Raw genomic sequence first — 23,351 nt, 5'->3', positions numbered from 1 at the left:
ATCTTATCAGAGAAGAGAGGAAAATAAAAGAAGAGTTTAGTGTCGGACGGAAGAAAAATGTAAAAATACACTTACCCACTAAATGTTGTTTACTACGTGAACAACAGAGAAAGTGAAAACGCAATTAAAAGCAACAGCAGTGCGTCAGTATACACATATGTGACTGAAGTCCTTAAGAGAGAGAGAGAGAGAGAGAGAGAGAGAGAGAGATTAATTTCCGGAAAAAGCTGGTATCCAGGTTGATCAGCAAGATCGACTGACAATTTAGCCAAGGCGCGACACTATCAGGTCTGTTATTGAAATCTATTCGTGAAATAGATGTAAAAAAGGAAAATATAGATTTTAGAGCAGGAAGACAATCTACGTCATATTCGACAGGCTACCTTGTTCTTCCTGCTGGTCTCCCGCGTAGCCAAGTTTTTCCTACAGGTTTCTCTTCTTGCGGCCTTACCAAACAGTTTGACAGGCAAACCGGTTCATCCTGCAGGTCTCTTTAGTTGGCTGACCACTTTTAAGGCAACTGAGATGAACGAACAGAATAACCGCGTACCAGCACATACAACTTTCAGTGAAATCCCAAAGCTTGAGATACTTGATAACATATGATTCATTTACATTTTTTGTTTATCAGATCGGCAGAATTTCAGTGTATAACATTCTAGATATCGGCAAGAATGCAACTCTGCACAAAGTGGATGAGAAAAAGCATACCCAGTGTACGTCCATTTTGTTGACATTTAAAACCCTCTTAAATAGGGGCGCACAGCTACTAGGGGAAGGAATAATTGATGTGAAACTGCGGTCACAAAACTAAAGGCAGTACAAAAATAAAAAATATAAAAAAAAAACTGATATAGAAATCTGCAATTCTATCTCTCTTAGACGTTTCCAACTGGCAGTACCTATAAGCACAGGAAATTCCTCTCGCAAATGCTTTCGTCGGTTTTAGACTAAGGACAGTTGTTATTCATGTGAAATTTTATGAAGATTTTATCGAGTCCAAAATTATTAAAAAACTGTAGCCAGTCTTTCGAGATGTGCTTTTACAAGATTTTTTTTTTTATACATTAACGAAAAGTAATTTCTTCCGAACGGAGACTGAGAGACTAAATGCGGTGATCACAACATTCTTGTGTTACTGTTTGTGATTATTGTATGTATGCATTTATTATGTGTGAGTATTAATATATCTCCACATTTAAGTTTTTTTTTTCACAGTAAAAATAAGAATGTGTGTGTGTGTATAGCCGAATATGCTACCTTGATGTTGAATCGAAGACTAAACCCGCGTTGAAAATCTGGTGTCTTCTGAACATGAAATTTAAATACTTGTAAGTCCCCGTTTGCTTTGTACCTGCAATCGTATTTTTGTTTTATGGAAATGATTGGTCAATTCCATTTGCTTTGTACCTGCTCGCGTGTTTTTTTTTTTTCGTAGATGTTAAATAACCAGTTTTGTTATAACATTCATGCCACACCATCAACTCACATCCTGTAGGGCTCATTTACTTTCCTCCCTTTATTTCTGATATACCTGCTTTACTACACCCTCCTCTTCTCTCTTTCTTCTTCTTCTTCTTCTCCTCTTCCTCCTTCTTATTCTTCTTGTTCCTCTGTTCCCCTCGTCTGTGAGTCGTCCCCTTAGTGAAATTGATGGTAACGTAGTGCTAACAGGAAGGAAGTGGTTGTCTGCAGAGATTTCATCACTGCCTTAAGCCGAATCATCGGAAGATTTATGATTATAACTTACATGCGAATTGGTAAACACCCACTTCATTTCTTGGCGAGTTTTTCCAGTTTCTCGGCAAGAAAATGACTAATAGTTTCCTCTAGAATTTCTCTCCATGCGGATAGCGATTTTGGGAAATGCCTGTCATTTATTCTTTGGCGTAGCTCTCACAAGAAACTTAGCGCCCCTCGTGATTGAGCTGACATTCAACTTTCACTAATGGTAGTGTTGGAGGGGAGAAAAAGTGGAACAGAGTAACTCCAGTAATTACTCCCCTTTGATGGGATTTACTCCACTGGATTGTCAAGTTACTCGCGCATCTGCTACTCATTCATCATTACCTTTTATGTCGTCTTTTAATAAATGTGTTGACACAGTGGAGTGAGTACGGTTAATTTAAATTAGGAAGGACTAGGGACTATCGAGTTTCCATCCACAGTGAATATCTAGTTCTTAAAATATTCAGTGTCTGAAATACCTAAGGCTGTCTAGCGATAATTCACTTATTTATTTTCTCAGTTTACGTAGGTATATGATCTGCAATATGTATGATTTATCACTTTTACACCTTAACTTTGGTTCACGTACAAGTCGAAGAGTACGTGGTCGTGATTTTGCGATTTTATAAAAGAAGAATTATGTGTTTGAGTGACTACTTGAAAATTGTGTCTCGCACCGTTTTGCGTTATTCATTTATTTATCAGTTAATTTGATTATATATCCTACACTTTGGTGGATGCAGATTATTTCCTACTTTAAGGAAACAAAATTTTTACTTTCTGAAATCCATTGACAGTAGATTACCATATGCCTTTATTAGTGGCCAAATGGTATGAGTTTTTTTTAACGATAATTAATAGGTAATTCTTCAGATGTTCCATTCTGCCAACTCTTGGAAAGGAACCTGCTGTTTTTAGAAGCGGAAACAGATATCTTGAAAAGAGACCGAGAAGAGAAACCTATCATAGCAACACCAGCAACAGAAAAGCGCCACATGGTCCTGTGCGGTGTTGCAGACCTTTGTGGAACTTTTCGCTTTCTTTGTTGATCCTCAGTATAAATTCTACCACTCACGGTCGGTACCGAAAGGTTAATTGCCGGTCCCCTGTGTCTTCCATGACATTCATTTATTCATTCATTTATTCATATATTTTGTTTGTTCACTTCCTAGCCAGTCAGTTTATTCACTTTAACTAATAGCTTAGGTGTTAATGGTAGCCATTCATAAGCATGTGCAGGAAGGTACAGAAGTAATCTTCGTGGCTGCCTAGGCCCATTTTCTGCACTCTAATGGCAGTAGTTGCCTTGCTTTGGTGTCACTATCACGTTTAAATTTTCTAAACCATTTTCATTCCTTCAGAGAAGCGGGAGTAGTCATCATCATACATGATGATAAATTCTAATCATGGTAGACATGCTTCTTGGTTAATGATCCCAAGGGTAATGTCTGAATAAAACGGCCCAGACCTTAGGCCGATGTTTCGCGGAAGCTTTCATTAACCATCCCTGAAAAGAAAAAAAGTGCAGGTCAGGTGTGTTTTGTTGGAGGGCAACGGGCCTTGACCCCAACCCCCAAGGTACCAACCCCAATGGAAGCTTTTCAAGCCTCTGGGTGGATAGAGGAGTCGAGTAAATCATAACTTGGAAGGGAATTCGAAACCTTTGCCGTGGTGTCTTAAAATGCTTCGACTCTTGAATCGGTGTATATTTTTATCTTTTCATATCGGCATCTTGATGTTCCCATGAAGATGAGCATGGTTTTACTTCAGTAATTCCGGACATTTTAAATATGGAATTAGGAACAACTGTCCATTAAAGGTGAAGTGAACCTCGTATTAAATTGTCTGCAAACGGCGATGGAATGGAGTCGTTTTGTACGGATTACTCTTCAAGCTCGAAAACTTGACGGTACATTTTATTTAGCAAATAAACTTGTAGTTTCTAGGAAATAGAATAATAGGGGAGAAATTGACAGATTTCTTTGTTAGGGCTTGAAGGTCCATGGTGTTTTGATATTACAATAAATTAACAAGAGCGTTTGAAGACCCAAATTGCCCGCAAGGCTGAGAAGTGGCAACTTAGAGGCAGACATCCTAACCTGGTGCTCGAGAAGGATTAATTTTACTTCTTCCTAAAAGTTACATTCCTGACTCTTTCAAAATTGAATTACTTGTCAGTCAGATTGGGGAAAGTTAACGTATAAATAACTTATCACCTTTTGCTCCAACCTGCTACTAAACATTCATAAAAAAAGCTGTCAAATCTACCGTAAAGTCCACAAAAAATCAATCGGCCGAAAGGCGCCATGTGCTAAATTTTTTCAGGTGCTTTCATAAAGCTCTGTTCCTGCCTCCAAGAAGTAACTTGCCAACATGTGGGCACACGCAAATACGAGGTGTGACCATAAACTATCAAGACTGGTGCCATAAAAAGAAAACCACAACACGTATCATTTTAGCATTGAATTTCCTTCGAAGTTAGTCCCCTTCGGAAGCCCCAGCGCTGTTTCTACTGTTGGAAGCATTCCTGGAACTCGTTTTCTGGGATAATCCTTATTCCTCCAAGGGATAATCAGCAGCAGCCTCGACGTCCTGAAATCTTCCTTTCAAGTGGGATTTGATTTTTGGGAAGAGAGAACGTTAAGTGCCCGTGAAAATAAAACCTTAATGTAGATGGGAAAAGATCTAACTGTCAAGATAGTCATTAATGATAACAATAAACCGATCTATCCACGTGTTTGTGGCAGCGACACATGATAAAAATGATGATGTTGATCAATGACCTCTATGAGTTTAGGTAAATCTCACACGCGTTCAGGGACGGGACGTATCTTAGAATGATGTAATCATCCCTTGTGGGAAAAGAGAGCTTCCTTCCGTCTTTGAATATGTCGTCATCGCTGTTACCCCAGACTGTCACACTATTATGTAATTCTTTGTTTGTGCGCATGCTTGCGTGTGCAAAGACAGTCCACTCTGAACAGATGGGTACATTTTCTCATTCAATTAGGAGGAAGGTTTAGCAATGTACTTGTTCGATCCGGTCTGAATCTGTGGGTTGTGAGTTAGGTATATAGCGAAGCTGTAGCATCTGTGACCATAGTTGTTGTTGTTGCTGTGATGCTGGTTGTTAGTTTTGGGTCCTCTACCTGACCACCCACAGTCGACTAACTAACCACCTGATACATATTTCAGAAACGGTTTATTGATGACTATTAAATTAGGAGTGTTGTTGTTCTCATTAGCTGCAAAACGTAAACTGTAAACATCAAAATGAAAATTATCTATTTTAAATTTTTCTTGAATGCATTATGTTCGTGACTGAAAGTGAATTGGTTTACTGCATAAGAGCATTCTTTTCTTCCGTTTGTGTTTATATGTAATTGCTTCGAGGTCCTGTTTAAAAAAGAGTTAAGTTCACAGAGGAGCATTAACGCACATTAGATTAATAGAGCCAAGATTTAACAAACATATTGTAAAACCGATTTTTCATTGTAGACAGCGCTCAGAATATTCAATTGATTATCCACGGTATCAAAGCGTTCAGTTGATTATGCACTAAAACCAAGGATAGGCATTTAAGAAAAAATGAGAGACATATCTATTCAAAAACAGTTGACAAAGAACAAAATCGTATTTAAGAAAAGTTACGGAACCGACCAATATTTAAGGCCGTCTTGAAGGGTAGAAATAGTGCTGAAAAGTAGTTGCCAAAAATGAAACCGGAGTTGAAATTTGTTAGGAAAAAATATGATACGCGAAGCGAGTAACACGTTCTTGGTGTTGCACAAAAGCCTTGTAAGTGTCGAAGAGTGGTAATCTTCGCAAAAGGCCGCTTCGCCTCTCCCTCATTCCACGAGGTGTTTTGCGCTGCGGAGGACACTCGGTATCAAGTCAGGATTACGCAGAAAAATACAGAGCATAGTACACGCATTTTAACAGTGAGTTCAGACAGTTTAACAACAATCACGAAACTGTTGTGAATGAAGGAGTTTTCCGAACGACTTCCCCTGACACCGAGTTTGGTTCGATTTGCTTTTCGTAAGAGACCCTTTGGTTTACGACAGTTGAAGCAAGAGTGCAGACCGTGAAATCTTTAAGCTCTTCAGAGCATAACAATAATAAAGATGCATCCGTTAGATACTTCACTAGTTAAGCTATAAATAGGTAATTCGCGTTAGGGTCGGCTCGGTATCTCGACTCGGGAACAGCCAGCGATAATATTGACGTAACAAGAATAAGTTATATGAAGATTTGTATGTACGAGTTACATCGCCAACTGTTCAGACACCATTACCAAATGCAAAGCTTTTGCAGTGTACTTGTAGGCAACTTTGACGTCTGTGACTACTTTTTGCTTTCTTTTTAGATAAACACAAAGTTCATCGGACAGAAGAAATCGATCGCTTATCAGTTTTTTCTTCAAGTCGGGCGAAGCACATTATGAAAAATACCACAATTTACAACCTGTTCAGCTGCGGAGCATTCGGAGATGCAAGATTTTCGTTTCGAGAGAGAACTACTTCTAAAAAGAAATGAAATGAATATCTTGTAGTTGATATAAGCGACCTGTCAATCAAAACCTCAGAGCTTTGTTAAGTGACTGAAGGCGCTCATTCAAGGATCCTGGGAGTACACCGAGTGTGGGTGACAGATCAGAAGTAATGACAGCAGGTTTTTGGAAAGAGAGAAAAGAAATTACTTTGATATGACAAAATATAATTGGTTTTCGATTCATATTCGTCGACTTTGTGTATCTCTTTGTAAAGGAAGCGGCAGAAAGCAGCAGTATGTGTCGCGTGAGAGGTCTACCTGCGGAGGAGCTAATCATTTTTATGGAGGCTTCGCTAAAAACCCGAATCCCCACGGGAGAAAGACTATTTTGAAATCTTTGCCATTGTGGTTTGACCAATTTTCCACGCTGTGTCGAATTTCCCATCTCTGACAGCACCCAATTCAGACGGAAGAACTTGTCTTCTAAAATTAGCGCCATATCAAGAAATAGCTCTTGATTTCTTATTCTTCCAGACTCCAGTAGCAGTTTGGCAATTGCTCATTTTTTTCATTATTCCTCTTTGAGTGAAAGTAGTTAAATGACTTCTGTACTTCCTGAAGCTGCATTCTTTCCGCAGTTCTCGAATGCGTCAATCAACAATAGTAGAAATGTTAATGAATTATATTCTAGCCGTCTTAGATATGCAGTCACATGTTACCGCAATCGTGGTGCAGAGATAGAACCTTATACCTGTCATAATGATGATACTGAAGGTATACTACTATCACTGACGAAAGCGTGATTGTTATCATCCCTCCGCCCTTAAAATGGAAGGATGGCGAACCTGTCACAGTCGACAGTTACCCACTAGTGACAATAGTAGAAGGAATCGGTTCAAAGTGATTTGGGTGTCTGTTGACGCAGGAAGTACAAAATTCCGCTCGTGGGAGCGAGTTGATTCCAGAAACGAGAACACCGGAACCATCTGGGTCCGTCAACGATAATCCAAACCTCAACGGGGCGGGTGTTTCCTCATGGCGTTCCTCTGCGTGTGTAAGCGCTTCTGCGGGTGACGTCACACCGTCGCGTGTGCTGCGACGTGGCTTTCGTCATGTCCCTTTGGTTATGAAAGGTCAGAAATGGCCTTTCCTTTCTTGAGGCAAAGAAAGCAGATCTCGTGGTTTTGCGAGGAACATGTCAATCGGGGAAATAACGAGAGTAACCCAAACCAGATGATGCTAGTCAGTCGGTACTGTATTATGTTTGAATATTTTCAGATCGTTCTCTTACAGTGAAGCAAAAATTTTTGGTATCAGTTTTAAAATTATACTGTGGATTTTTTATACTCAGTATAATTCGTCGAGTTATCCAGTAGTTGCTTCTTTCTTACTCTCCTTCCCAATTTAGGAGGCAAATATATTGGACGATATCGGAACCAGAGCCTTAAAGATTGAAACAGCAGTGATAAAGAAAAGAAAGCTTCAAAGCGCCATCTGTCACCTGTATCAACGCTCTTTCAGAGAAAAACTATGAATATGAACATATTGGATATATTTAAGTCCAGAAAAACTAGATTACTTAATTTTTTGAAGGAACATAATAGGTTTGCTCTCAAAACTTGCGATGTTTTTTCCTCACGAAAATTTCCATAATAAAGTGGGTTATCAGCATTGCTTTAAAAATTCGAAATAACTTTTATGTATTCATTTATTATTATTATTATTATTATTATTATTATTATTATTATTATTATTATTATTATTATTATTATTAAAAACTGCTTGATAGCGTAAATATCTCGGCTTGAAAACCACTGAACATTACTTCAAATCAACTTCCTTGAGACCTATACTGGGTTTTTTCCATCTGTCCACCCGCCTGTGGAGTTTGCGTATGGTAACACTGCGTCCCGGGCTTTAGATAGTTACATTCAGCTTACATGCAACAACAATAATAACATCCTATTTCGAATATTAACCGTGTAATTCGCATACAGTGAATTATTAAAACACTTTTCAGTTACAAATGTACACCCTGATATCCTTGTATTTACCTAAAACTTACTCATAGCGGAACTATCTAAAGCCCGGGACGCAGCGTTACCATACACAAACACCACAGGCGGGTGGACAGATGGAAAATAGTCATTGCACGGAACAACTGTGTAACTGGGTCGAAAAATGACGAGGCACAAACCGTACATATCATCATCGTAGAGTAAAAAAATGAAAAAAAAAATGAATAAACATATATGCAACGTAGTGTCTATGGAGGAATCGTGTTCTTTTTCTCTTATAAAAGATTTAGATTTTGTTTCTACAGTCTTAGCACTGCTAACATTGAGAACCAAAGAAAGAACTGAGGAAGCACGGTTTCCTGTAACTCGGAACCTTTCTCAAGTTCCCACTCGTACAGTGGAGGGAAAGTGGCGTTCGTCGACTACTCGGAAATGGGGGTAGGGGGGAGAGAGAGAGAGAGAGAGAGAGAAAAAAAAACGTCATTATTGTTGATTGCTACCATACCAGTAACGTAGCGTCACCATTGCGTTATCTCATTATAAGCGCCAAGAATGTTCCAGGAAGAATGTTTTGCCTAACCTCATTCTTGAAATATGACAGAATAAAAAGGACTATATGTCAGTTACGGAAGACTAAGGCATTCCCGTATATTGTAGCTGAAGATCATGTGAATTTGGCGTCGGTAATACACGATAATTATTATATATAATGTATATCGGTCTCTGTTGTAACAGGATGAAGTGTCATAGTAGCAAAGAAACATCGTCACCAGCTTATTGTAAGTGGCATTGCAGTTTAACCAAAGCTAATAGTGACGACCTTTGGAAGATTCTTTACCTTGACGTTTGTTATAACTATTATTCTGTATCGGTTAAGAAATCTTTGTTAATTCTGTTGTCAATTAAACGGTGAAATCATTAACATACAACAAGCAGAATCCTTACTTTGGTTCGCCAAGACAGTTGAATTAATACTGATGTTACTGAGTGTCGACATTCAAGCTGGAAAGAGCTTTGCATAAGGACTGATGAAATATAAAGCCAGGAAAACGTCATTCATATCTTTTATCAATCAGTTTTAATTTTATAGAAGATTCTTTGATAGCATCCAAATTATTTGTTAGTCATGGTAATGACATCAAAATTGTGTAACGATAAATGATGGAGGAAAGTCCGTTAGGTTCAAATAATAATAATGAAAGGGGTGTAACAATGTACAAAGAATTAAGTACCGAAGATATTGCAGAATGTTAATATAGCAATGAAAACAAAGGTTTCAGTTTCACAGGTAATAAAGTATATCTTAGTTTAACCAGACCACTGAGCTGATTAACAGCTCTCCTAGGGCTAGGAACCAATTGGTCACCTAGCAACAGGACCTACAGCTTATTGTGGGATCCGAACCACACTTATTCGAGAAATGAATTTCTATCACCAGAATTAAATTCATCTGATATCGCGTTGGCCGAGCCGGGATTCGAACTTCGGACCACCGGATTGGCAGCCGAGCGCGAAAACCACTTGTTCCAGCGAGGAAGTTTCACAGGTAATAAGAAGGTAGACCCAGACACCCCAGATACCTGAGCATGGACGAATTTCCGAGTGTTGCCGTTCAGAGAACCAGAGTTGGTTGGAACAAGGAAAAGGAATCGCTAGAATTTAGATCTTGTATATTAACGTGAGAGGGGAAACGAAGGGTCTGCTCGTAGAAGTTTCAAAAAATCACTTGCATGAACAGGGCCTTTGATCAACATTACGTTAACCAAGGCCCGTTGCTGAATAACCACTGGTTCCATGCAACGTAAAAACAACATACAAACAAACACGTTAACCAAGGACCTGCGTTAACCAGACCACAACGACGTGGGACGTTTCCTTATGATGGCGTGTTTACGTTAACCTTTTCCTGTAGTCACTTGGAACGTGCGATAGTTTTCGTCATTCTCAGTGTGGTCATCATTCTCTGGGTCGAAATATCCACCTTAGCGCATGCGTTTTGGGGAACTTCATTTATTTACGGGAAAACTCGATCAGTTGACACTGAATGATACGTTTTAGGCTAAATGCCCCGCGTTCCTTATGATGTTCTATGTTGAATCATATCTATTATCTTTTCAGAGTTATTACTTATACGTTACGTGTCATTGTAACTTTAAGCATTGTGTGTGTGTGTGTATGTATGTATGTATATATATATATATATATATATATATATATATATATATATATATAATCTTGCATTTGGATTTGAGGCTTCGCAGTGGCGAGCGTGTCCAGTGGTGTGAACAATTCGAGAAGTTGAGAGGACACTGCGGCTATTACTATTACATATCTAACTATATATATATATATATATATATATATATATATATATATATATATATATATATTATACACACACACACACACACACATATATATATATATATATATGTGTGTGTGTGTGTATATATATTATAAATATATATGATATGCATATATATTAGGGCTCGTGCCTTGTATGATAAGGCGCCCTATGAGGTAATGTTAGACTAGCGATAATCTATACGCTAAGTCGGTTGGTATTGCACTTCCATCTTCAATGGAGTGTCTGGGGGTTTGTAGATCACTACGAAAGTCGGTATTATCTTTACGACGATGTGTTAAACTCATGGTTCGGTGAGGTTCTTGTAGAAAACACTAAGTATAAAAAAATTATATATTCTTCTGAAGTTTTACATTGGTGAAGATCAGGTATGATTGTATAAGTCTTCTAATAACGATAGCTTGATCGCTTCTGCCAATGATGATGGCTAATCCTATTCCTCTACATGATAAAGCTTAGGTAAAGAGGTACAGGTCTTCTAATGACGATAGCTAACTCTGTTCTCCCTGTCTACCATCTCTGTTACAAGTTATGAAGGAACAGACAGTAGTTCGAACATATGAACATACATACAATGACATAGTTTCATACGAACACACAATCAAAATAAGACACGCTACAGATCACGTAGGCGGTAGTTGTCTCAAGCAGGGAGCTTGGACTAATGTTTATAAACAATTGAATGACTACAGGTGACGGCATGTTATCTTAGCCTACATACTTATTGTATACGTCATCTTTAGCGTCTCTAGTCTGATCACATTCCTGCAAGCAATCTGGTCTTTTATATATATGGACTAACATTCCATATTTTTATTATGTAAACACTTACATCAGCTCGGTCAGCTACCAAAACCAACCACTGAATATTACTCAAACTGGACTTGCATTTGACTTATAGGAGTGTGATACAGACACTATGTGTTTATATATATATAAGTAAATAAAAATTCATTGTGTACATGAATTGATTCAAGTAATAAAATATAAAACAATGATATTGGTAAATAATAGTGATCACGTGATATATAATGATATAGTTTTTTCACTTCATCTCTTTAAGATACTTATGCTACAGAAAATACTAATGTACTCTGATAATTGCATAGAATGAAGATTAACATGATAAAAATCATATTTTAACTGATAAAAAATTTCATACATGAATTGATAACATTATTAATGTTTATGCTGATTGATTCGTTGATTTTTATGCTAAATGTTATATATCTGATTCATTAATCAATATACTAACTCATATATAACTGCAGATATTGGTAAGAAAAAAGGTAACAGATTGATTATAGGCTACCTGATTTGTTTATACATATGTATATGGTTTCATATAATTATGATTAATATATGTGCACTTTAAATAGATTCCTATTGCGTACACGCAAAGATATATTTAGATTCTGTTATTTATGATCATTTATATAAGAGATTCCTATTGCGTACACGCAAAGATATATTTCGACTCTGTTATTTATGATCAATTATATATAGGATACATGATACTTTATATATATAGGATACATGACCGAGGTTATACTACTTCACTTTTAACTAGCGTTCGAACAACTTTTCGTCCATTACACAGTTCCAGACAACCACCTATAGCCCAATGAAACGGCCTTTTTCAATGGTTAAAACAAGGGGAAAATTTGCCTGGGCGGGTCCAACGTTCCATTTTGCGCTCATACTTATTCTCTGCATCCTAAGCTACACGATTACGTTCGCGATGAATAAAAAAACATCCCCAGCACGAGTCCTTCGCCAGCAAAGTAGAGTTGAATAACCTTCGGGTCGTAATTGTCGGAAGTATGTCCCATTTGTAGTCGAATTCCGACAGCCGCTGGAGCATTCCGCATTAAAACGAGATTAACGACGAGATACGGTGTCGGTCGAAGAAGTCCATGAAATTCCTTTCACATTGTAGGCGGTTGTTACTTGACTGTAGTCATCCGCAGCGACGAACGATTTTTTGAAGTTGCGATGTGAAACTCTCGTACTGCAGGATACTGTAACCAGGTTCCATTAATCAGCCTGCAAGTGAAATTATACTTGTCACAAGGGCAAAGTAAATTCAGACGACATCCAAATACAGGGGAGGGAAGAGAGCCATTTAGACCAGACTTAACCCACATGAATTCGCTGACATTTCGGAATTCAAAAGAGTCCGCTGTACAAACTTTATTATCCATGGCATTAACAATGAGTGAACCTATCCAGGTCTATGAGGACTGTAAAAATATCCATAATTATAAAAAATAAACAGATATTCAATACGAATCCCAAAGAAAATTCGATATTACTGGTAGTAAGTTACTAGACAAAGAAGTGGAAAACGGAGCTAATTGTAAGATTGCCAGGCAACATAAGAGTCAAAGAGAAGATTAATCATGATTCTGTAGTTCTCTATGCTAACTGAAATTAAGTTGTGATAAAATCTGATCCTATGTGCCCTAACAAAAGTTTCATATTCAATTTTCTCGCGCGCATCCTCTGAGGTTAATTTTAAACTTTATTAATAGGTAGGAGATGCAACGAAAAAAACCCACTATGTAACTAATTTCTAAATAAACTTTGGGTTTTTCAAGAAAATGTGACATTTTCCCATGAATGTTTTACTTGAATAGTAATAGGCTAATGTTGCAAGTAAATATTTCATATATACATATCTTGATACTTCTAAATGTCTATGAGGTTCAGAAAAAAAAATTAATTCATTTTGTTGTTATAGAAATTCTATTTGCTTATATTGTTCATTAATTTTAAAATGATTACAAGTCCTTAACTAATTGCATTACACACACGGATAAGAATATGTTATGTGGCCTGTCATGTGACCTATGAACCACATGTGAAGTTCATGAACTAAGCATTCCTTTCTCCAGTCAATCTGCTTTTGCAAGCAGAGACGACACACAGATGAAGCCTGTGTAAGCAGATTATTGAGGTTAAAAGGAACAAATGCTGATACGGCAATGATGGCGTCGTCACTTGGCAGGAGATTGCTCTCAGCCAGCTAAGAGTTACGTTACTTGCTATAATAAATACGACTTTAGGATAAATTTTTTGTTTTTTAATACTCGACCCACATGAGAAGAATGTCTGAAAAAAAAAACAGTACCAAAATGGAACAATATATTAGTTTCATGTTGGAAAACTGCATAATTGTAATTATGTTAAATTAAATATTCCTTATTCAAACTATATGAAAAAGGTTTCCATACAAATTCTATATATATTATTAGCCCTGTATAAGATTCATATAGGATTATTTCATAGATAACATTTTCACTTCTAGACTTCCTGACTTTAAAATCTCTTTTATTTTATTTTATTTATTTTATTTATTATTAGTTTATTTATTTATTTATTTATTTAATTTTTTTTTTCATTGACTACGAATATAAATCACCGGGACAGACAATATGTCAGTAGATTTTGGATATGTGTTTGAACTTTTAGCTTATTTGTCATTACTAAAGCGTTAAGTTAGAGTTCAAATCTTTACGCATATCTATTTGGATATTTAATTATCTATGGTTACGTTTTGCTTATTGATTTTATCGTGATTCCTTTTTTATTATAATTTGTAACCCTTCCGACTTCTTACGGAGTGTATTATATTGACTCCACTTGTATCCATATTTATCTTATTTTTTTTTATATTTATTTGATAAATTAATGGTTGGCTTGAATATGTGGAAAAGTGTTCTAGCGGCGTACCGTATAAGGCTACTTGCGGCATCAATTCTATAAATACAAGATATAAATGATAAAGGTATTTAAAACCGCGAGAACCGCTATAATCCAGTTCGGTATATCACGAGTTGTAACTCGTAAGACATTGACACTTCCTATTTAATTATCCGTTATTCTACCCAACCGATTGACTCTGGGTGATAAAATATATTATTGGTTTTCTTAATGGAAAGGAATTCACACACGAGTTTAAGGAGATTATTATTGATTTACACCACCCGAGTCAGATTATCATGTGTTGAATTCCATGTTTACTGATTTAGCACTCATAAATATTCCTAACGCACTCAATTGCGGTGTGGTTTTAGTGCTATTAATTCTATATAACGTGTCAAGGAACTATTAACACTAAGAAGTGTTTGTTTATTCCCTCTGTCAGACTCGTAATTCTGTTAATAATTCTAAGTATATTCTTTCAAGGATTGATTTGGCACAGGATAGGCCCTTAAACTGACAGGTGTCTTAGTGTGTCCCTTGTTTTCATGACACGTGTTACAATCAGTTATGTGCTTTTTATATCTGTAAGCATTGTAGGCCAGAAAACAGTGATTTGGCTTTCTGTGAAAAAGGAGGGAACCCTGGATGACGGAATGCAACCAGTTTATGACGATTGGTATGAGAAAGATTATTACTACTACCTGGTCGTTAGTCATCTGCTGTGTTCTTCGGGTTTTCCTCGTCACAGACCTACATATAATATTACATTTGATTACATTATTTTGATACACATACTTTAAATGTACTTTTGCTTTAGGGTTTCTGCTCGAAGTGTTATTGTTTTTGCCTAGCCACTGACCCTGTTTCCGTTTCGAAGTGTTTATTGTTTGGTGTTTATTGTTTTGCTTATCGCTGTTGACACTTGCTTTGTTCAGTTTGTAACAGTTCTGCGCTCCGACCCAGATATTCAATGCTCGCGATCTCTTGGGTTAAGGAATTTTCTGATTTAGATTTAACGGAATTTTTTAACAAAAATAGGTACGGATTTGTTCTATATTATTTAGTCTAATTAATGGTTCTTTGCAGTATGGTGCGGGATTGCGGGATAATGCGTCAGCTATGATATTTGCTTTCCCAGGTAGATATCTTATCTTGGCTCCAAAGACCTGAATGATCATTTGTCACCGAGTTCCTTTTGGACTGTGATTAAAGCCTTTGAAAAACTCGGTAAAGGACTCATGTTCAGTAAGGAAGGCTTTATCAGGATAGCCATAGATATGAACTTAAGATGTACTAGTGAGTTAAAGATACCTAGCCCTTCCTTGCCTATTACTGCATATTTACTTTCAGAGGGCTTTAGTTTACGTGAATAAAAAGCTATAGGGAAGAACTGTTTTATCATATTCTGAAGTAAGTAATCCCTCTTACCCCCATTGGTCTGAGGCGTCTGTTGGCAATAAAAAAAAAATTCCTTATTTAAATCAGGGATTTTTAAGTTAGGTAAGCTGCATTTTCCGCTTTTAAGATATCGAACGCCTGTTGATGCTTTTTCAGACCATAATAAATCTACGCTCTTCTTCGTAAGATCTGTTAAAGGAGCTGTCATGATTGAAGAGTTACATATTTACATACGATTGTAATACCCACTACAGCGCAAAAGTGCTGTATCCCCCTTTTACGTTAATAAGTACCGGAAAGTTATGAATAGCCGACACCTTACCTTTAAGACCTTGACAAGACACATAAAACCTAGATAAACATGTTCGGTTTTTTTAAAACTCACATTTAGATATTTTACTCTGAGATTATTTGTCTTTGTCTCTGTAGCACTAGCTCTACTTTATGTGAATGTACTTCTAAGATATTAGAAAAGATTACAAGATCATCCATATAGGCATGTAGGTTATCCCCTAAAAGTCTCCAAACACTATATTGTAATTGGGGCGCAACGTAAGCCGGAGGCATACGTAAAAATTGATAATGTCCCCTGAGTGTGCTGAAAACGGTGTATGAGGTACAATCACCTAGGTAATGGTATCTGGTAAAAGCTTTTAAGTAAGTCCAAATTGGTGAAAAAAAAAATTTATTCTAACCTAACAGAGATAAGATGTCGTCGGTACATGGCACTGGAAACTATCGGGAGTCGTTTCCTTGTTTAAGCGTCAGAAATCTACGCAGATACGCCAAGTCCGATCTTTTATGGCAAGACGTTTGAGGGAAAAATTATATGGGCTTATTTGATTTCCTAATGACTCCAATTACTAACATATTTCAACTTCGTCATTTATCTCTATTTTGAAATTGCAGTGAGAGTCTATACGGAGGTACGTATATAGCTTTATGTTTGTCCTTAGACCGTATTTTGTGTTAAATTACATCCGTTTTTCCCAGAGATCACTCGCTAGTGGAGAAACTTCCTGGTATTCAGGTAAAAGATAAAAAAAAATTTCTGCTGAATCACCTCTGCTTGAATGACTTTACGGATATTACTTTAGATAGATTATCAGAGAGATTCATCCACGACTGGTTGGGCGTGATTAAAAATTAGCAACAATAAAAAATGCGATATTATAACTTCCGTATCCACGATATGTATACTTTTAGGGCTTTGTTCGCGGAAATCGTTATATTTCAGAGTGTCGGGAAGGATTAAAATTTCATTTCCCAGCAAAGTCTTTTTACACGCACTGTCTAAGACATTCGAGGGTGCATGCTTCTCGAGATTTTGCGTGCAAAGTGCGACTGCGGTTGTGGGAGAATTCTGTTGGGTCATTTGAACAATGTTACGATTTATGAGACAAATGTATAGTTCCTTTATATAAGTTATTATTTGATTAACTGTCTCATTTTTGTTCAAACGGATTTTAATATGTTTGAAGGTTTATAGGATTTCCCTTTGATAAACACGCCTTATTTTGCAGGATGTAAGATAATATTTTGTATACCCCTAGATGGATCTTACAATTACACTAGATACAGATCAATGTTTTTTATAACTATAGAGGTATCTGTAAGCGCTCGCTTATCCGGACTTCTCATTAGGGAAGTTCGAACAACAGACGGTGAGTCCGTAAATACAGGATAATACGTGTACTAATGAAATAAAACAAGATATTCTAATTTTTACGGCGCGTACAGTTGGGCTTAATCCACCAGTATTTATTATAACTTAATGTATTAAAATTAAAACGAAAACCTGCTCTGATTACTTATACGGTCGTGTGTTTCATAGGAAAAATCCTTTTTAATTTCAAAAAGATAATTGGTATGAACCAACATCGCTTTTCCCCCACTCTGCTAGAGTCGCTTATTGTGTGGAATTTGCTACGCTTTGAACACTTCGGCAGTTTTTTGACTAACCTTGACCGCTTGACTAGGTGACACAGTAACCGAGTTTGCTTGTTTGATTCTGAAAGGCTACTGTTTCTATTTCTTTTTGTAATAATTAGGATCCTTCTCTTTATTACCATCGGCAACGTATTGTGTTTTTAGCATTATGTTGCTGGTTACGTATAAAGACAACTGAATGACTAACTATTAGGAACTGAGCGATTACTAATAAGACAAGTTATCTCTACTGTATTCAATATTAACTGTTTGTACTTCATTCTTTGCTAAAATTTGAAATAGTGAGAGATCCTGGTCAGCGCATTTAGCCTGATGAAAGTTTTTTACAGGACATGTTATTCCTTGCAATCCAGCCATATTTTAAAAGTTAAGTTGAGTCATTGAGGTTCGATATTTTATATAACTCAAAAAACTCAAGGCTAAAACTGCGATCGGGACTTTGCAAAGGAGCATTTATTGTCATGACCCGAAATAGTGTTACCTCTAATTTATCTAGATTTGTACGGGTGTTCCACTTGTTTTTTGTGTGTAATCACTACGGTGCTTAACGACCCTATCCATGCATCTGTATAAATACAGACGTCCACTGCGTAAACGCATATTCACTGTTTAATATGATTTGTTACGTAAGGGATTAATAATCACCCAAAATGATAAAATTAACATAGTATATGATTATGATATTTCAGTAGAATCTGGAAACAGACACTCAAAGATAAAAACTCGCAGTAGCGAAATCTCAATGATGTAGATAATTTCTGTAAAAAAGTAAGATTAAGAAGTGTCTCGTAACTTCAGCCACAGGAATAACGAAATTCGACCTGTAAAGGAAACACTCAAAGTTACTCCAAATGAATAAAAAATTGTACTTAGCTTGCTTTTGTGGGAAGTCACGGTGTTCCGATAACGACACACGGCCTTGGTCCTCCTTCTCTATTTAGCGGATGACCTGGTTTGGCTTCAGTTTCCCCGTGCGCGTTGTTTCGATGATTCGAGCCCTTGAAAGATCCGATGCTGCAGACGCGTTCGGTTTGTTTCTTGCAGTGCCGGAAACGCTCACTAACGATGTTTTCTTGAATGATTCTAATGAGAGACGAAGCTTGCGTTGTCGTAGGAAAAAGACACGTCGGTTTTGTTTCTTGAAGTTATTCACTAAACAATGATACTAAGTTACTTGAAGAATCTGTTGCTTTCGTCGTCGTTGAAGAGTTCTTATTGTTTTCTGAAGTCGCTCACTAACGATGATACTATGTTGCTTGAAGAATCTGCTGCTTCCGTCGTCGTTGACTTCTTATGATACATGATTTATTATTCTGGTTTTTCTTCGTAGGACGTTGTAGAGTTCTTCTGGTACGCTGGCCACCAATATTAGGGCTCGTGCCTTGTATGATAAGGCGCCCTATGAGGTAATGTTAGACTAGCGATAATCTATACGCTAAGTCGGTTGGTATTGCACTTCCATCTTCAATGGAGTGTCTGGGGGTTTGTAGATCACTTACGGAAAGTCGTATTATCTTTACGACGATGTGTTAAACTCATGGTTCGGTGAGGTTCTTGTAGTAGACTAAGTATAAAAAATTATATATTCTTCTGAAGTTTTACATGGTGAAGATCAGGTATGATTGTATAAGTCTTCTAATAACGATAGCTTGATCGCTTCTGCCAATGATGATGGCTAATCCTATTCCTCTACATGATAAAGCTTAGGTAAAGAGGTACAGGTCTTCTAATGACGATAGCTAACTCTGTTCTCCCTGTTACAAGTTATGAAGGAACATAACTTGTAACATCTCTGTTACAAGTTATGAAGGAACAGACAGTAGTTCGAACATATGAACATACATACAATGACATAGTTTCATACGAACACACAATCAAAATAAGACACGCTACAGATCACGTAGGCGGTAGTTGTCTCAAGCAGGGAGCTTGGACTAATGTTTATAAACAATTGAATGACTACAGGTGACGGCATGTTATCTTAGCCTACATACTTATTGTATACGTCATCTTTAGCGTCTCTAGTCTGATCACATTCCTGCAAGCAATCTGGTCTTTTATATATATGGACTAACATTCCATATTTTTATTATGTAAACACTTACATATATACGTACACACGTACGCACACGCACAAACACACACACACACACACACACACACACACACACACACATATATATATATATATATATATATATATATATATATATATATATATATAAAGAGAGAGAGATCTATATATATATATATATATATATCTATGTATATATATATATTGTGTGTGTGTGTGTGTATGTGTATGTGTGTGTGTCAATACTCTCACAATACATCATGAAGTGTTTTTGTAGCGTTCTCACTCAAAGTTTTGAGAATTAAATTATTTTTTAAAGAATATGCGTCCCCACACAGTATCGTTGGATTATACGTTGATAAAATGCTGTATATAATAAAGCTTTAACCAATACACGATGTCTGTAAAAGTTCTGGTAAAATCCAAGATAATCTTTTCAGTTATTCGAGAGATTTTACAGAGAGTCATGGAATGTAGAGAAAATAGCATGACGCACTCGTGTATGTAAGAATAAATGGAGTAGATAAAATAAAGGTTTGTGATATTGTCATCCCACGTCAGGTAGCTGCAAAATGCTTTCATTTCGATATTTTGAAGAATTTGTGATGTCGTCCGGTAGTAGGATACGAACCGGCAGCATCCCGACTGTGAGAGCCAAGGTGTAGAGAATACATTCTCTAGATCTTGATCAGAACAAGTTCATGTTGCCGACCTGACCACAAGGTCGTCAACTTGACCTGGTTCTGATATTGGGGAGGGGGGTTCGTATCCTTTTGCTAAACACCAGAATTATTTCATATTTCTTGCATTCGGATCTGAGGCTTTGTAGTGGCGAGCATATCCATATGTGTGTGTAGACTTCTAGAAGTTGAGAGGTCATTGTGGCTATTACTATTATACATATATATGAATGCATACATGCATCCATATATAAGTATATACAGACAGATAGACAGACTGACTGACTGATCGACTTTTAATTAATATAACTATTGTGTTTTTGTCTAAAAGTACAGTAAAGAGAGTTATGAATATAAAAACGTTGTTGATTTAAAAAAATGTGCTTTTAAGATGGCAAGATTACTTTGCTACACGCGCATTTAATAACGACAGGAAAGCGAATGTACACAGGATATTCCACTTAATATATTTTTCTAGTCTTAGACAGTCAAGAAATGCAACTAGGAACACACTTTGGATTGCATTAATAATTTGTCGAATGACAGTGTTTTGTAGGAAAATATTTCTGAACAACGATAAAATATGTTGCTAGATTTTTTCAACATTTTGACGTGACGTCAAGACAAGTTCTTTTGTCAATGAACTCTTGGCTTCAAAATATAGAAATGTCTCTTTGAAATTGAAAGTATTCAGAAAAAAAGAAAGAAAACTTTCTACTGAGAACATTTTCGCGGAAAAAAATATTGTTACCCGTTATATAATTTTATTTGAAAATATTGAAGATCATAACTAAAATGCAATACTGAAGAACGTCTGCGAAGATGGCTAATGTTTAAGACTACGCCTTTAAAAAAAATCATGAGAAAAAATGCTTTACGAAACCGATTCGTCGAAATGATAGACAGGAAAACTAATGTAACGCAAATAGTATAGAGAGACATACTCGTATATATGATACCAATTCACGAACAAAAGAAAGTGAAAGGGTAAAAGGAAATGACAAGGAAAGCCCGGCATGCCTGTTCAAGGTGCAATCACCAACATCCGGGGATTTCGCTTCGAATTCGCTCGACGCTGTTTGCTGGATTGATTTGATGTCGAACGAGCGCTGCCTCGTTCTTGTGGTTTCTGCGAAGGTCGTGTCGCAACGTCCTTTAGAAAGCGCTGTGACTTTTTGTGACATTGTTCGACATTATCACCGTCTCTTTCTTTCCCCTTTCTATTTCTTCACATCTCTCTCTAATTGCAGCTCTCGGTGTTTTATCGTTAGTAGTATTTTGGTTGTTGTCTTCCGGGCTTTGACCTTGAATCGTATTGACAATTTCGAAGATAGAGCTTCGAAATGAGGAGGGCAATGTAGGCCCGTATCTAGAATTTTTTTTTTTATGGGGCTGGGTCGTTTTTCCCAAAACTGGACCTTTTCTCTTATAAATGTCATTGTATATATAGGTATATACAAGATGAAGTACTTGAAAATGTTATTTTAGTTATATTAAGAGGAAAAATTGGGTATGCGGTCTGTGCCCTTCTACCCGATTAGGAGTTATTCAAAGTACTGACTTTAGTTGACAGAATTTTACTTATAATGTTGAAAGTTTGCACCGAAATTCAAGAATATTTCCTCAGTTTTATTGATTGATTCATTTATTATGTTAACGATAACATGCATATTACTTTATTTGTTGTTTTGTTATATACTTTGACTTAACAAAACAACAATAATTATTTATTACTTTTTAAGTACAGTTCAATGAAAAGGATAGTCACAGAAAATATGGACTTCCAGAAAAAAAAATTGTGGGGGGGAGCGTGATTGCTACAACCTCCCCCCCACCCCCCTCCGCGGTCGGTATGGTCCTGCAATGTAGGAAGGCATTAGGAGTACGATGCTTCCAAAATTCTCCCAATTTCACTCCTCCATGTACCCCCTGCCCAAATTTCCCCCTAGCATATGCACACGCTCGCACGTACAGTAACGCTGGCGCAGACCCCCCCCCCCCCCCCACACACACAAAGAAAAAAAAGAAGAAGACATGAATGGGTTGCTTATGTTTCAAACGTGGGTTGAGCTGTAAAACACTTGGATTAGGAGATTCCCGATCTATCCCAAAATTCGATGATTGTTTTCGTAGTGCAAAGGGGTAAATTAGTAGAATTCTCTCCAAAAGTTTGGTTTTCTCAGAGAAAAATGTTCGTCAAATAAATTTGTTCAAAGAATTTCTTCAGAAACGATGAAATACTCCCTAATTTTGGTTTACTTTTCATGGATAGTTTGCATCTATAATCATATTAAACTTGCTTTGTGGGAGGTCGAACTGTTGCTCAGGGTTAACAATACGGTTGAATACAAATACTCAATTACGGTTAAATACAAATACTTAAATCGAGATCAAAGTTAAACATAGCAATCCATCGTTCCGGGCTACGGCATATTTTATCTCTATTGAACCGTAATATTTCTTCGAATACCTACAAAAAGGCTAATATTTTCATCTTTCTTTCTGCTTACAGAGACATTGCAAGCTGTACACGTGGGCATGGCTTTGCCTTTGGGCGTCTTGTGGGTAGGATGGACCGGAAATGTGACTGGTGTCATTCTTCCCAAAATCATGAAGACTACTCTCAAAGATGTCGACGTTTCGGGGCTCAATATTTCGCGCTCAGGTCTGTCACTATTATTATTATTATTATTATTATTATTATTATTATTATTATTATTATTATTATTATTTGGTGTCATCACTTTTTCATGATATTTAAATGGAAAACTAAATTCCACAGTAGTATCTAGGTTGTACATCGCTAAATACAGGTAACTTTCGACAACTTGATCAGTTGGCCTCTTCAGCCTGAAGAAGCCAACTGATCAAGGTGGCGAAAGTTACCTGTATTTACCAGAGTGCTACTGTGGGCTTTATTTTTCCATTATTATTAT

At 36.8% G+C, this 23,351-nt stretch overlaps 1 protein-coding gene across 1 annotated transcript in view; it reads left to right on the top strand.

Annotated features, from left to right (window-relative positions):
* Positions 1-23,351, top strand: part of LOC135197232 (zinc metalloproteinase nas-23-like) — an 86,299-nt gene that overhangs the window by 21,511 nt on the left and 41,437 nt on the right. The window contains exon 2 of the mRNA XM_064224317.1: positions 22,928-23,080. Coding sequence (XP_064080387.1) covers positions 22,954-23,080 — 127 coding nt within the window. The 5' untranslated portion in view covers positions 22,928-22,953. The remainder of the gene's footprint in view (positions 1-22,927; positions 23,081-23,351) is intronic.

This window comes from Macrobrachium nipponense, chromosome 18, assembly GCF_015104395.2.
Source record: "Macrobrachium nipponense isolate FS-2020 chromosome 18, ASM1510439v2, whole genome shotgun sequence".
Taxonomy (NCBI): Eukaryota; Metazoa; Arthropoda; class Malacostraca; order Decapoda; family Palaemonidae; genus Macrobrachium; species Macrobrachium nipponense.
The sequence above is the reverse complement of the archived record's forward strand: the minus strand, read 5'-3'. Positions and strand labels throughout refer to the sequence as shown.